Source organism: Aulonocara sp. 'chitande type north' Nkhata Bay, linkage group LG18, assembly GCF_057382095.1.
Source record: "Aulonocara sp. 'chitande type north' Nkhata Bay isolate Kocher_YH1m ecotype deep benthic linkage group LG18, A_spYH_male_GT1.1, whole genome shotgun sequence".
NCBI lineage: Eukaryota > Metazoa > Chordata > Actinopteri > Cichliformes > Cichlidae > Aulonocara > Aulonocara sp. 'chitande type north' Nkhata Bay.
In genome coordinates this window covers 33,705,195-33,718,547 of record NC_141361.1, presented here as the reverse complement: position 1 = coordinate 33,718,547, position 13,353 = coordinate 33,705,195, and the positions used below count along the sequence as shown (strand labels likewise).

Here is a 13,353-nt window from a genome sequence, read left to right as displayed (position 1 = left end):
TCAAATTAAAACTGATGTTCTCAAGCAGCGGGTCTGGACACAGACGATAATCAAAGGGTGGATGCTGAGCTGTACGAAACAGAACATTCTGTCCATGCTGCTTACACTGACTGGTTTTTACCTCCCAGAGCAGCCTGCTGAACCACCGAAACCCTGAAGACACAAGGATGTTAGTGCAGACAGAAAAGAAACAAACGTCAGAGGGAAGACAGGAGGCAAGTTGGTGCAGATGCAGAAAACATCATCTCAAAAGCAAACGTCCAGCTGAGATCTGCAGTGTTCCCCCAGGATCCAAAACATTCACAACCCTGCATGCTGATGACCAACAAACACACAATATCAACTCATATTTAGTCGAGTTTGTTACACTTGCAATCAGCAAATTCTTAAAAACACAACCACAGAGGAGGACAGTGGTTGGGTTTCTCTGGGGCACTCCGAGTTAACAATAATACAGTGAAGCAATTATTCTGCTTACATTTCGGGTCAATGATGCTACATTTTCATACTACAGTGTTTTCAACTTAAATGCATGTTTACTGCGTGTCTGCACCATCCGGATAGCAGTGACAGGAACATCAAAATAGTCCCTGTTTATATTGTTTGCATCTGCTTAAAACTAGCAAATTGTTAACCAAGAGTTGCCTAGATGATGGTTAGAAAGTACTCGGATCTAATCTGCTGTGATGTGACCTTCATTACCTGTTCAAAGCTAAACTATGTTTATGTGATCTTATTAGCAATAAGTTCTTCAGTCCCGTAGTTACCAAGAGCAATGCAAATGTTTTATCAATTATCAGTGTGGATACAGACACATCTCACAAAAGGAGCACTGCGAGCTGTAATACTCATTTGGTAAACTGGTTGGTTACCAAACCAGCCAGGACTGCAAGCTTCCACATTACAACACATTTTAGATTTTACTTTGTTTGCTATGACTTCATTTATTGAATCTTGGTCCCATGCTGTGAGATGGACAAAGAAGCAGCTTTGAACTGTAAACTGGACGGAGGAAAAGCTCTGAAATGTCTTTTCTTCTCAGTCTGTGACAGCAGGTACATGTGGTGTAGGTGCCAGGTTTGCATGTCTAACCACAGCTCTAGGCTCAGCTAAAACATTTCAGACAGATTGATTTTATGTGCATTTCAGATGGTTTTACTGTAAAAGCCAAGGTCAATCAAATTCCTAGTAAGATGCAAGCCTATTTTAAAGAAATGAAAAACTGCTACTAACCCTGTGATGACAAAACATGCATGCGGAGAAAAGAAGAGAGACTGTAAAGACAAACGGGGAACACAAAGATGAAATATGTAAGAAGATCTTCATGTCAAGGAGGAACCATAGGAGACTCAAAGTGAGGCAGCGAGAGAGAAGTGAGATGCAGGGCAGTGACAGAGGCATCGCTTTGATTAACAGGGTGTTTCAGGTAAGTGGAGACAGGAGGCTGCACTGACACAGCAAGGACACAAAAACAACCAGACCTGTCGTTGATCCTGCTGAGTGCTGCCTCTTTGTGTTAGAATATGCACACCTGACCTCGTTCATTATGTGAAAAAGCAGGTGCTCTTTCTCTAAAACAGAACATAACACTGTTACTCAGCTGAAGTCAGCCACAAACTAATCCCACTGAAGAAGTATGGCCTGTTAAAAACTCCATTCAGAGTCGATGGGTAGCACGGTCAGCAGAACCTTGTTCAATGCAGTCGTGGAAATACCACTCAAGAACTCAACTTCCTTCAGTTTGAACTCATTAACAACATTCAAGTTGTTTAGTTTGACACGGCCGACACCGCTCCACAGGCTAAAGTGTTAGCAAGCACTGGATAAATGCTTAGGCTAAGGTAACATAGCTAATGTCATCTTATAGTAACACTAACAGAGACCATCCTAACATAATGTTAACATTTTCTGATACTTGAACTTTGCACCTGCTAAATCCTGGCTGAGCGGTCCAATCAATTCAGATTAATTCTGCGTCTTTATTTATTTACACACACAAACACACAATAGAATTGTATTATAGTTCTATATTATAATAACTACATACTATTAATCATTAATAATGTACTAGTTAGTCATTATTCCTCCATTTCTGAACATGGGCTTCAATTGTTCAGTCTTGCTTAATAAAGCTGCTTTCAGCTGCTCCCATAAACAAATAAAATTACTTAATACCAGACTAATCCTTGATCATCATCAGCATCATAATAATAATGTGAGCAGTTATTAATTTGTTACAGGGGTTCACTGTTTTGTAGTGTCTCACAGTTAAATACTGCTGTACTACTGTGGATCTAACCTGACACCATTCGCTTTTTCTTTGTAGTGCATCCCCACTGCTCAGGTGCTGTGAAGCGTGAGATCAACTGGGCGTATCTGAATCACTCAGGTATTCAAGAAATGCTGAAGAAACCAGTTCAAATGTCATTTATTTATACTGGCTCTGCAGGAAGACCATCTGAGGCACAGACATGCACAGAGGATGTGTGAGCATGTGCAAAGGCTATCAGACACATCGTCAAGTGAAGATCTCGTACAGGCTATCGATTCATCTCCTATGCACTCAGTCATGCACCAATGCCACAGTGACTGTCTATATCGGGGTCAGCAACCTCAACACCCAAAGAGCCATTTGGAGCCGGTTTCCATGCAAAAGAAAATACTTGTTGACATCTAAAATGAAGATAACACTGTGTATATTGTTTTTTACCTTTATGCTTTGTGTGAACAACTAAGGCGTGTTGCTTATGACATCCATGAAGTGCTACAGAGAAAACTACATTTTATTCATGTAATGAACACATTTTGAACTCTTAAAGAAATACAACAAAAGCTGAACTAAAATAATCCAGCAAACAAAAACTGCTGTGAGCCGCCCCCCTCATATCGCCTTTGTGCTTTTGGAGCCTTGACCTGACTTTTAATAAATAACTGGGGAAATAAGCACTATGCTGCTAAAAAAGGAAAAATAGATATTTGCAAAATTCTGCCTAAATATGTATTTTACCTGGTTAATGTGTGTGGCGGGGCGTGGTCTGCAGCGCCGCTGCAGGGGAGGCGGACGCACCTGAGCTGCACCCGCAATCAGGCCTCGCCGCCTTAACGTCTGGTGGTATGTGTGGGGCTGTGAGCTGCAAAGCTACAGCCGGCTGTGTGCGTCAGCAACTGTGTGTAAGGTGGTCAATAAAGAGATGCTGAAAAGCGCGTTCATGCAAACATCGTCGGGTCTGCTGTGATATGTTTACAACGGGACTTCTGCTCCTGAACCTCTGCGCACAGCGTCTGCAGGTCGGGGCTGTACGAAGTCACTTTATCTTTACAGGACTGTAAGCTGTCGTCTGTGGGGCGTGAGCGTGTTTGTTTTAACATAGTTCACAATGGAGAACAGCTGCTGATATAATGTGGATCCGAAGGTCCATAACTGGCCTACGTGGGGCTGAAAGTCTCGATAAATGCACGCCGTTTCAGCTTCCACGAGTGTGACGCTTATTTTGAGCGATGAAAAAAATAATATAATTTTATTTTTATATTTCAATATCACAATAATCTTCCAATTTAGAACTACAAGTTAAAAAAGAACTAATATAAATAAAATACACTTCATCTAAACACTTCTAATTTATTTTCCCAAACCACGCGGAGCTGCACTGTAAGGACTAAAGAGCCGCAGGTTGCCGACCCCTGGTCTGTATGCTCTTACGTCTGATTTAGCACGCTAAATAAGGACATTCAGTGCCCACAGGCGCTACTGTAGAACACAGACAAAGGAAGCTGTTGCAAGCAAAGAGAGCTGAAGCCGCAGACTGGTATTTTATTCCTCTGTAGTAGGGCTGTTCGATATAACGATATGTATCGGATGACGATATAAAAACATCTATCGTTTCATTTTACGCTATCGTTTGTTTCGTAGTGTCGCAAAATAAACTGTTTACAGCCATATTTGTTCATGGTTCTGATGTCACTGTAGAGGCTATGTTCATTTCTTAAAGTTCTCTCTCTAATATTTAATATAACCACACTACAGACGGACAAGCGCCTGTTTTTATGCGTTGTCGTTAGCAACAACGACGGTAACACCATCGTGTGTCCGTTTGTTTATGTTCCACTTAAACCTTTCACAATAAAGCTCAAGATCCTGTTGAGACCTTTCAAAATAAACTGAATCACATGAAAGAGCAGATTATTTACGGATGAGAAGTAAAAAAGATGCCAGGTGCTAAAAAATAAAGCTCAGACTCAAACGTTAGAACAGGCTTTTCCCCGCAGCACGCCGTGTAATAAATACTCACAAAGAAAACGGCGCCGTTACAACTTATGTCTAAAAATGTATCGTTTCATGCATCGTTAAAACACTCGACTCCAGCTACACGACGCACAGCTGGAAACACTTCACACAAGTCGAGCTGCCCGAGATTCACAGACTTTACAGAAAATGTTAAATGTTTGTGATTTATATCGTTATCGGACGATAGACGTCTTATATCGGGATATGAGATTTTGGTCATATCGCACAGCCCTACTCTGTAGCAACGTAGTGAGAAAGAAGATGAAAACTGACTTAGCCATGCTATCTAACATAAAACTGTAGTGCACTCACGTGAAAAATTAAAAAAAGAATAACTTGCCTTGACGGCTGCAGTGACCGCAGCGGTGGCTGCAATGCTCAGGCCCTGCTTGCCAAAGTTCACCATGGTCTCATAGCTTCTCTCTTTGGCCTGCACAATGTACTCATCTATTTCCTAAAGGAAGACAACAATTACATTTTAGAACACAGTTGAACTGGGCACAAAGCAGTGTGACCTGCATTACACGTGGATGTACGGATGAATGTACCCTTTCTCTGGAGGACAGCAAAGGATGCAGACACTTCCTGTAAATAAGACTTGCTCCTCTGGTGTAAGGGGACAGCAGCCAGACCACAAAAGCTATCTTTAGCTCGTAGTAGAGAGGAAACCTGGATATGGAGACACACACATGGTAAGTTTAACCCATGGTACATAATGATGCTTTCCACTGCAGAAAAAAAGGTTAAGAGATATGCACCCACTCCCACTCCTGTTGTCAAGTTTTTGTTGCACACAGCTCTGAAGGTTTATTATGGTTTTTTGGACTGCACCGACATGTTCCAGCACTTTCTGTGACTGTCTGATAAAACATCAGCTGTAGGGCTGCAGGTATCGATTATTTTATTAATGGACTAATCTATCGAATATTCTATCGATTAATCGAGTAACCGGGTAAGAAATTATTTTCTCTTATTAATGAGTAATAATAAATATTCAAAAACTTCTCATTGGTTTTAGAAATGTCAGCGTTTTAAAGTTTAACTGCATATAACATCTGTAAAAAAAAAAACATCGTTCTCCATCAATTCCTCAAAATCGTTACATTGTTCCTTCGAGCTAAATGTTGCCACATGAGAGATTCATAAAATCACTGAAACTCGACCTGAAGTTCCTGCAAATGTGACTCTGTTCCTACACAGTGCACATCCACATTACCACAAGTTTATTCTAGTTACACTAGGAAAGAGTACATTTCTATCATTATTATTCAGGGTAGCGAGGAAAACAACTTCTTCCACTCACACAGTCAGTGTAGATGTATCTGTACGACATGTGAGTTCACGAGGTTTACATAATGTTTGATTCACTGCGTTTGTGTTTAACATTCATGGCAAACTCACCATGCCAGTGTTAGGTCAGTGATCGTCTCCACGACAGTGTAGAGGGCAAATACAATCCAGTACATCATCCATCGCACCTACAGGCAGAGAGACATGAATCATCGTTTAAAAGGCTGGCTGAGCATTAAACCATGCATCACCTCTTAACATTACTAATATTAACACTAACATTAAAAATCTTTGTTATACGAGGAGGACAGAGAGGGAGCATGTCCACCGAGAGCAGCAGCGTCTGAACCAGCATGCTGATCATGAAGAAATGATGACATCATCCGTTTGTTTTAATTCAACTGTAATCTAAGCACCTCTGTCTGTTAGGATTCTTTAGATTTACTAAAATAAAAATAAAATCTGATTAACATCTGATTGTGTGGGGCGTGCTTTTTTATGTCACGTTACGTTTCACTGTTAGAAACTATGAAACACATCACACACTTCCAGAAGGAAACTAATACGACTGAAGGCAAGAAGGATACGAGCACCTACAGACTCATATCACAGTTTATAATACAGCCTCGCAGCAGCCCAAAGCAATGGGTGTGACTTCAGCACTAACCCCGCCCCTGACTTTGATGGGCTGAAATTCATTCATGAACAGCCACAGGGCCAGGACTGCCAAAATGAATGACATAAATACGTCATTAAAAACCGGAATAAATAATTAAATGTGTAAATAATTAAGCAATTATATAATTAATTCCTCCTTGAATCGCTACCTTATCGTGGTGGAGGGGTTTGTGTGTCCCAGGGATCCCAGGGGCTATGTTGTCTGGGGGCTTTTGCCCCCTGGTAGGGTCTCCCATGGCAAACTGGTCCTGGGTGAGGGACCAGACAAAGAGCGATTCAGAAGACCCCCATGAAAAGAATATCGAGGGAACAGTTTACCCTGCCCGGGATAGGGTTACCGGGGCCCCGCCCTGGAGCCAGGCCCGGGGAGGGTGCCCGAGGGCGAGCGTCTGGTGGCCGGGCCTTAGTCCATGGGGCCCGGCCGGGCACAGCCCGAAGAGGAGACATGGGCCCATCCTCCCGCAGGCCCACCACCCGCAGGAGGCGCCATAGGGGTCGGGTGCATTGTGAGCCGGGTGGCGGCCAGGAGCGGAGGCCCTGGCGGACCGACCCCCGGCTGCCAAGACTGGCAATAGGGACATGGAATGTCACCTCTCTGGTGGGGAAGGAGCCTGAGTTGGTGCGTGAGGTTGAGAGGTACCGGCTAGATATAGTTGGGCTCACCTCTACGCATTGTCTGGGCTCTGGAACCAGTCTCCTGGAGAGGGGCTGGACTCTGTCTCAGTCTGGAGTTGCCCCTGGTGAGAGGCGGCGGGCTGGGGTGGGTATTCTTATATCCCCTCGGCTTGCTGCCGGTACGTTGGGGTTTTTCCCGGTGGACGAGAGGGTTTGTTCCCTGCGCCTTAGGGTCGGGGAACGGGTCCTGACTGTCATCTGCGCTTATGCGCCGAGTGGCAGTTCGGAGTACCCAGCCTTCTTAGAGTCCCTGGGGGGGGTGCTGGAAGGTGCTCCACCTGGAGACTCTGTTGTCCTGCTGGGAGACTTCAATGCTCACGTGGGTAACGACAGCGAGACCTGGAGGGGCGTGATTGGGAGGAACGGCCTCCCTGATCTGAACCCGAGCGGTGCTTTGTTATTGGACTTCTGTGCTAATCACAGTTTGGCCATAACGAACACCCTGTTCGAACATAAGAGTGTCCATAAGTGCACGTGGCACCAGGATGCTCTAGGCCGTAGGTCGATGATCGATTTTGTAATCGTATCACCAGACCTGCGACCATATGTTCTGGACACTCGGGTGAAGAGAGGGGCTGAGCTGTCAACTGATCACCACCTGGTGGTGAGTTGGATCAGGTGGCGGGGGAGGACGCTGGACAGACCTGGTGCACCTAAACGCGTAGTGAGGGTGTGCTGGGAACGTCTAGCAGAGGCCCCAGTCCGCGAGATCTTCAACGCACACCTCCGGCAGAGCTTCAACAGCATTCCGAGGGAGACTGGGGACATTGAGTCCGAATGGACCATGTTCAGCGTCTCCATTGCCGAAGCTGCTGCATTGAGCTGCGGCCGCAAGGTGGTCGGTGCCTGCCGTGGTGGTAATCCCCGAACCAAATGGTGGACACCAGAGGTGAAGGGAGCCACCAGGCTGAAGAAGGAGGCCTATCGGGCTTGGTTAGCCTGTGGGACTCCGGAGGCAGCCGACAGGTATCGACAGGCCAAGCGGAATGCGGCTCGGGCAGTGGCTGAAGCAAAAACTCGGGTGTGGGAGGAGTTCGGAGAGGCCATGGAAAAAGACTTTCGGACTGCCTCGAAGAGATTCTGGCAAACCGTCAGGCGTCTCAGGAGGGGAAAGCGGTGCTCTACCTGCACTGTGTATAGTGCTGGCGGAGCGCTGTTGACGTCGACTGAGAAAATTGTCGGGCGGTGGAAGGAATACTTCGAGGACCTCCTTAATCCCACTGACACGTCTTCCGGGGAGGAAGCAGAGTCTGGGGATGAGGGGTGTGACCCACCGATTTCCGGGGGCGAGGTCACTGAGGCAGTTAAACAACTCCTTGGTGGCAGAGCCCCTGGTGTCGATGAGGTCCGCCCCGAGTTCCTGAAGGCTCTGGACGTTGTAGGGCTGTCTTGGTTGACACGTCTCTGCAATGTTGCGTGGAGATCAGGGGCAGTACCTGTGGACTGGCAGACCGGGGTGGTGGTCCCCATCTTCAAGAAGGGGGACCGGAGGGTGTGTTCCAACTACAGGGGGATCACACTCCTCAGCCTCCCCGGGAAAGTCTATGCCAGGGTGCTGGAGAGGAGGGTTCGTCCGCTAGTCGAACCTCGGATACAGGAGGAACAATGCGGTTTTCGTCCTGGTCGCGGAACACTGGACCAGCTCTTTGTCCTCTCGAGGATACTTGAGGGTGCATGGGAGTTTGCCCAACCAGTCTACATGTGTTTTGTGGATCTGGAGAAGGCATTCGACCGTGTCCCTCGGGGCGTCCTGTGGGAGGTGTTGCGCGAGTATGGGGTGTCTGGCCCATTGCTACGGGCCATTCAATCCCTATACAACCGTTGCAAGAGCTTGGTTCGCATTGCCGGCAATAAGTCGGACTCGTTCCCGGTGGGTGATGGGCTCCGCCAGGGCTGCCCTTTGTCTCCGGTTCTGTTCATAATTTTTATGGACAGGATTTCTAGGCGCAGCCAAGTGGCGGAGGGCTTTCGCTTTGGTGGCCTCAGAATCTCATCTCTGATTTTTGCGGATGATGTGGTTCTGTTGGCTTCATCGGGTGAGGGCCTCCAGCTCGCACTGGAGCGGTTCGCAGCCGAGTGTAACGCAGCGGGAATGAGGATCAGCACCTCCAAATCTGAGGCCATGGTTCTCAGCCGGAAAAGGGTGGAGTGCCCACTCCGGGTCGGGGATGAGTTCCTGCCCCAAGTGGAGGAGTTCAAGTATCTCGGGGTCTTGTTCGCGAGTGATGGGAGAAGGGAGCTGGAGATCGACAGACGGATTGGGGCTGCGGCTGCAGTAATGCGGACACTGCACCGGTCAGTCGTGGTGAAGAGGGAGCTGAGTGTAAAAGCGAAGCTCTCAATTTACCGGTCGATCTACGTCCCTACCCTCACCTATGGCCACGAGCTGTGGGTAGTGACCGAAAGAACGAGATCGCGGATACAAGCGGCGGAAATGAGCTTCCTCCGAAGGGTGGCTGGCCTCTCCCTTAGAGATAGGGTGAGAAGTTCGGCCATCCGGGAGGGGCTTAGAGTAGAGCAGCTGCTGCTCCACATCGAAAGGAGCCAGCTGAGGTGGTTCGGGCATCTGGCAAGGATGCCCCCTGGGCGCCTCCTGGGCGAGGTGTTCCAGGCATGTCCCACCGGGAGGAGGCCCCGGGGCAGACCCAGGACACGCTGGAGAGATTATATCTCTCGGCTGGCCTGGGAACGCCTTGGTATTCCCCCGGACAAGCTGGAGGAGGTGGCTGGGGAGAGGGAGGTCTGGACCTCTTTGCTTAGGCTGCTACCCCCGCGACCCGACCTCGGATAAGCGGATGAAGATGGATGGATGGATAATTAATTAAACGTGTCATTAATAAAATAGGAAATAAATAATTCAATGTTTTAAATGGAATGATCGTGCCTTTAATTAATTATTGATAGATTTATTCATTCAATCAATTCCAATTTTTAATTAATTAATGACACATTTAATTAATTACTTAATTTGTGTATTTAATTAATTCATTTTGTCACTCCTGGCCCTCCATAGCCGTGAGGATTCATACTGCATCCCTCGTTTCCTGCGCACAGGAAGTTAAAACCAAAAGCAGCTCATATTTTGTATATTCTGGTCTGTCGGGATTAGGATTCCACTTTATTGTCATTGCACATGAATGAATACAGAGTAACAAAACACACTTCTGATTAGATGCAGACTGCAAGAGCAGCAAGTGCAATAAGAGCAGAGCATATCCAGATAAGTCGAGTAGAGATGAATATATACAGGTGATCTGTACAGCACACAGATGTTCTATCTGTGCAGACGGGCAGATATACAGGTGTACTATGAACAAATATAAAGATATGCTACATATATACAGATGTGCCGGTGTGTGGTAAACAGATGTCCTATGAATATATCTACAGTAGTGGAAGCGTAGCTCTGAACAGTTAGAGTTAGTTAGTTATAATAAGCGGCTCTGGAGTGCCACCATTTTGCATCATTGACCCAGAGTGCATCACTTTGTGTAATAAACACAGGCACACTTCCTGTATTTGTGACAGCGTCCTTCAGTAGAAGACGTTTATAGCATAGTAATGCCCACAACGTGACATACTTGGGGTTTCTTTTGACTTACATTACATGCCCTGAGGCATAATGGGTGCTTCTAAAAAGCTGCATTTTGAAAATGGGTAGAATTGATCATTTTTGATGATCAACCACCTCAGCTTTGACTGAGCAGAGCATTCAAAAGTTATTCTACTAAGAACCCTGCTCCACACTGGTGTAACAAGCGAACATGGTCACGAACCCCAGTGGACAGCTTTGAGCTAATAAACTCGTTTTTAAATGATGTTGTTCTTTCTCTAAGCCTCTGCCTCCTTCGCAGGCTGGCAGCAGTGAAACAAAGGTTGAGGACGTCTGTGAAGGTTCTCAGTCATCCAGGTCATCGTAGTCAAAGAAGCTTCTTCTAAGGTCTAAGTTCTAAGGTCATTTGCCCTTAGAACTGAAGAAGCTTCTCGGATGAAAGGTGAAATGTCTTCAAGCAACTTAAAGAAGTCCAGACGCTTTTCTTTCCAAGCTCCTTAGACAAAGGTCCCCCCCCCCCCCGGCGGTCTGGCTTCCTTCGTCCCTCTTTGACGGCTTTCCAGTCCCGTCTGACTGGATTTCCATGTTAAACCAAGCAGTAGGTGTGTGTGAGTAAATAAGTGATGCTTAATTGTGTCCCATTTGCCCACAGAGGGGGGTTTTCAGCTACCACTCAGTCATGCTGAACAGCTGTTCACCATGAAAAACATCCAAGATCAAAAAATGCAGATTATGGAAAGTCAGCCAAGACTTCTCATCGTTTTTAATGACATTACTTCACTCATCTCTGTGAGAGTGTGTTTGAAAGAGAAACAACAGGGAAACACATTCACCCATCTCTCACACTCACACTAAATGTAAAGAGTGAGCTGACACTGAGAGGTTTAATTTATACGTTCAGTCTCCCTCTGCTTCAGACATTTCAGCTCCCAGCTTCCTTCTGCTTTCCATTTCTGATAGAATATTTGCTCCTTTCCTCCTTCATTCATTTTATCAGTACAAAGGACATTAAGATGTAACCTATACACCAGCCTTTTAGCTTCCTGGGGCTACAGTAGACATTTACTGACCCTGTCTTTGAATAACTGCCTTCCGGGGGGGGGGGGGGAGAAGAAACATTACATTAGACTTGCACAGCCACTACTGCTAAGGTTAAACTTGGATCAAAATTCTGGTGGCCCGACACCTCAGCCTCCTAGTAGATGCTCCACACTGCCAGCCCCACTGTGTGATAACACCCACGCTTACAGCTAAGAGGTAAAATGCTAAAAGGTGGGCAACAGTTACGACCACCCGAGCTTCAGTTGTGCCTCTGAAACAAACTCAAAGAATTTTGAGCAAACTTGCATCCAAGCAGCTGATTAACCATCCATCAATTCATCCTGACTAAATGAAAGAAACACTAAAGTTTTATCGATTAGTCATCAAATTGTCATCTATCATACCAAACTTCTAAGGTGCACACAGAGCATCACAACACTTTTCTCAAGCACTGACCCACATCTTATGTTCCTCAGCTGCAGAGACTAACAAGCTTTTATTTAAAGTGTGTTTGCATCACTCATAATGTTTGGTCTTAATTTATTTAGTTCTTGGGCTTTGCAGACAAACTATGATTCCTTATACGGAGGCTTTATGGCGGTTTTGAGTTCAATCCTCCGAAAAGGCTCCAGCATGTTGGCAATGACATTCAGTCCAAAGAACGCTGACTGGTTGAAAAGCCTGTAAGTGAAGCACAGACAGCGACTGCAGCTTTTTCTTTTACATCGGTGCTAAAAAGTTCTCTCTCTCTCACGACCTGTGCTGGAGCTTCTCCCAGAGGTTTTTCTCCCCACCTCACCAAGCAGTGCTGACAGGGCACCACTCGATCAATACGCTGATATCTAGGGATTAAAAAGAATCTGATGTATGTAGTTAGTTATGAGATTTGTGGATTACTTGTTTACACTCTGCCAGACTATACTTGGATCAGCTGATTTCTTTTGGTGGTATTCCAAACACATGCTGCCAAAAGGTAAGTTGCTTAAAACCATGCAACATGATTTAAGGCCATCTGTCACATCTCTGCTTTACTATGTTCATTGATCAGCCATCAAAAGTGCAGATACGCTGAACTGGCAAATAGCTGATACTGGCCGATATACTGGCCCCACTGAAGCACCATAAAGCAACATCTCATGTGCTCAGGTCTTTAGTCATCCTTCATTTCATCCCAGACCTTCTTAAAATGATTTAAGTGGTCTTGAGCAACAGCTCTCCAAGCTTTCTGGAGGTCTTTGAAAGCTGTTATTTGGTTATTGGCTGTTTTTCATACTCATTTACAGTTCAGTCCTTGTACCGGAGGACTGTTTGGGTTTTTGTAGCCACCTAACACCAACCTTTCTGAAAGTACAGCGTCTACAGCCATCTGTAAACCACAGAGTCCAATCCACCGTGTTAGAGATTTTGTCAAAATTAATATAAATTTAAATCAGGAAACACCATCTGGAAAGCATTTGATGCACAACAGCTTAAGTTTTCCAAAACACACTGCAAAAGATATGTTGTATGTACTCACATGGTGGAGCAGACAGGCCTGCTCAATCATGGCAGGGATACACACGGCTGATCTCAGACCTGTTTATCTACAACTGAGTGTGGTCGACTGTACATGGATGGACAACTCCGACTACAACGCTGCTGGAAACTGAGCGACATCACTAACATCAGTCAGTGAGCGCAATGGTACGTGCACGTTTTCATAAGCAGTGAACAAAGAAGGAGGCTGGGACTTGAATCTGTTTCAAGTTTGTCATGAACTGGAGTAACCTCTGCAGGGTGAGCTGCAGCTACAAACAAGCAGCAACGAGACGCAGAATAGCTGCTGCGCTGC

The 13,353-nt window shown here is 45.8% G+C and overlaps 1 protein-coding gene across 3 annotated transcripts in view; it reads right to left on the bottom strand.

Moving 5' to 3' along the window:
- The window catches only part of reep3b (receptor accessory protein 3b), a 36,848-nt gene that overhangs the window by 10,557 nt on the left and 12,938 nt on the right, over window positions 1-13,353 (bottom strand). For all 3 annotated transcript variants that reach the window (XM_086270901.1, XM_086270900.1, XM_086270902.1), the window contains 3 exons: window positions 5,687-5,763; window positions 4,834-4,954; window positions 4,626-4,739 (listed from right to left, as the gene is read on the bottom strand). In XM_086270901.1, coding sequence (XP_086127027.1) covers window positions 4,626-4,739; window positions 4,834-4,954; window positions 5,687-5,763 — 312 coding nt within the window. The remainder of the gene's footprint in view (window positions 1-4,625; window positions 4,740-4,833; window positions 4,955-5,686; window positions 5,764-13,353) is intronic.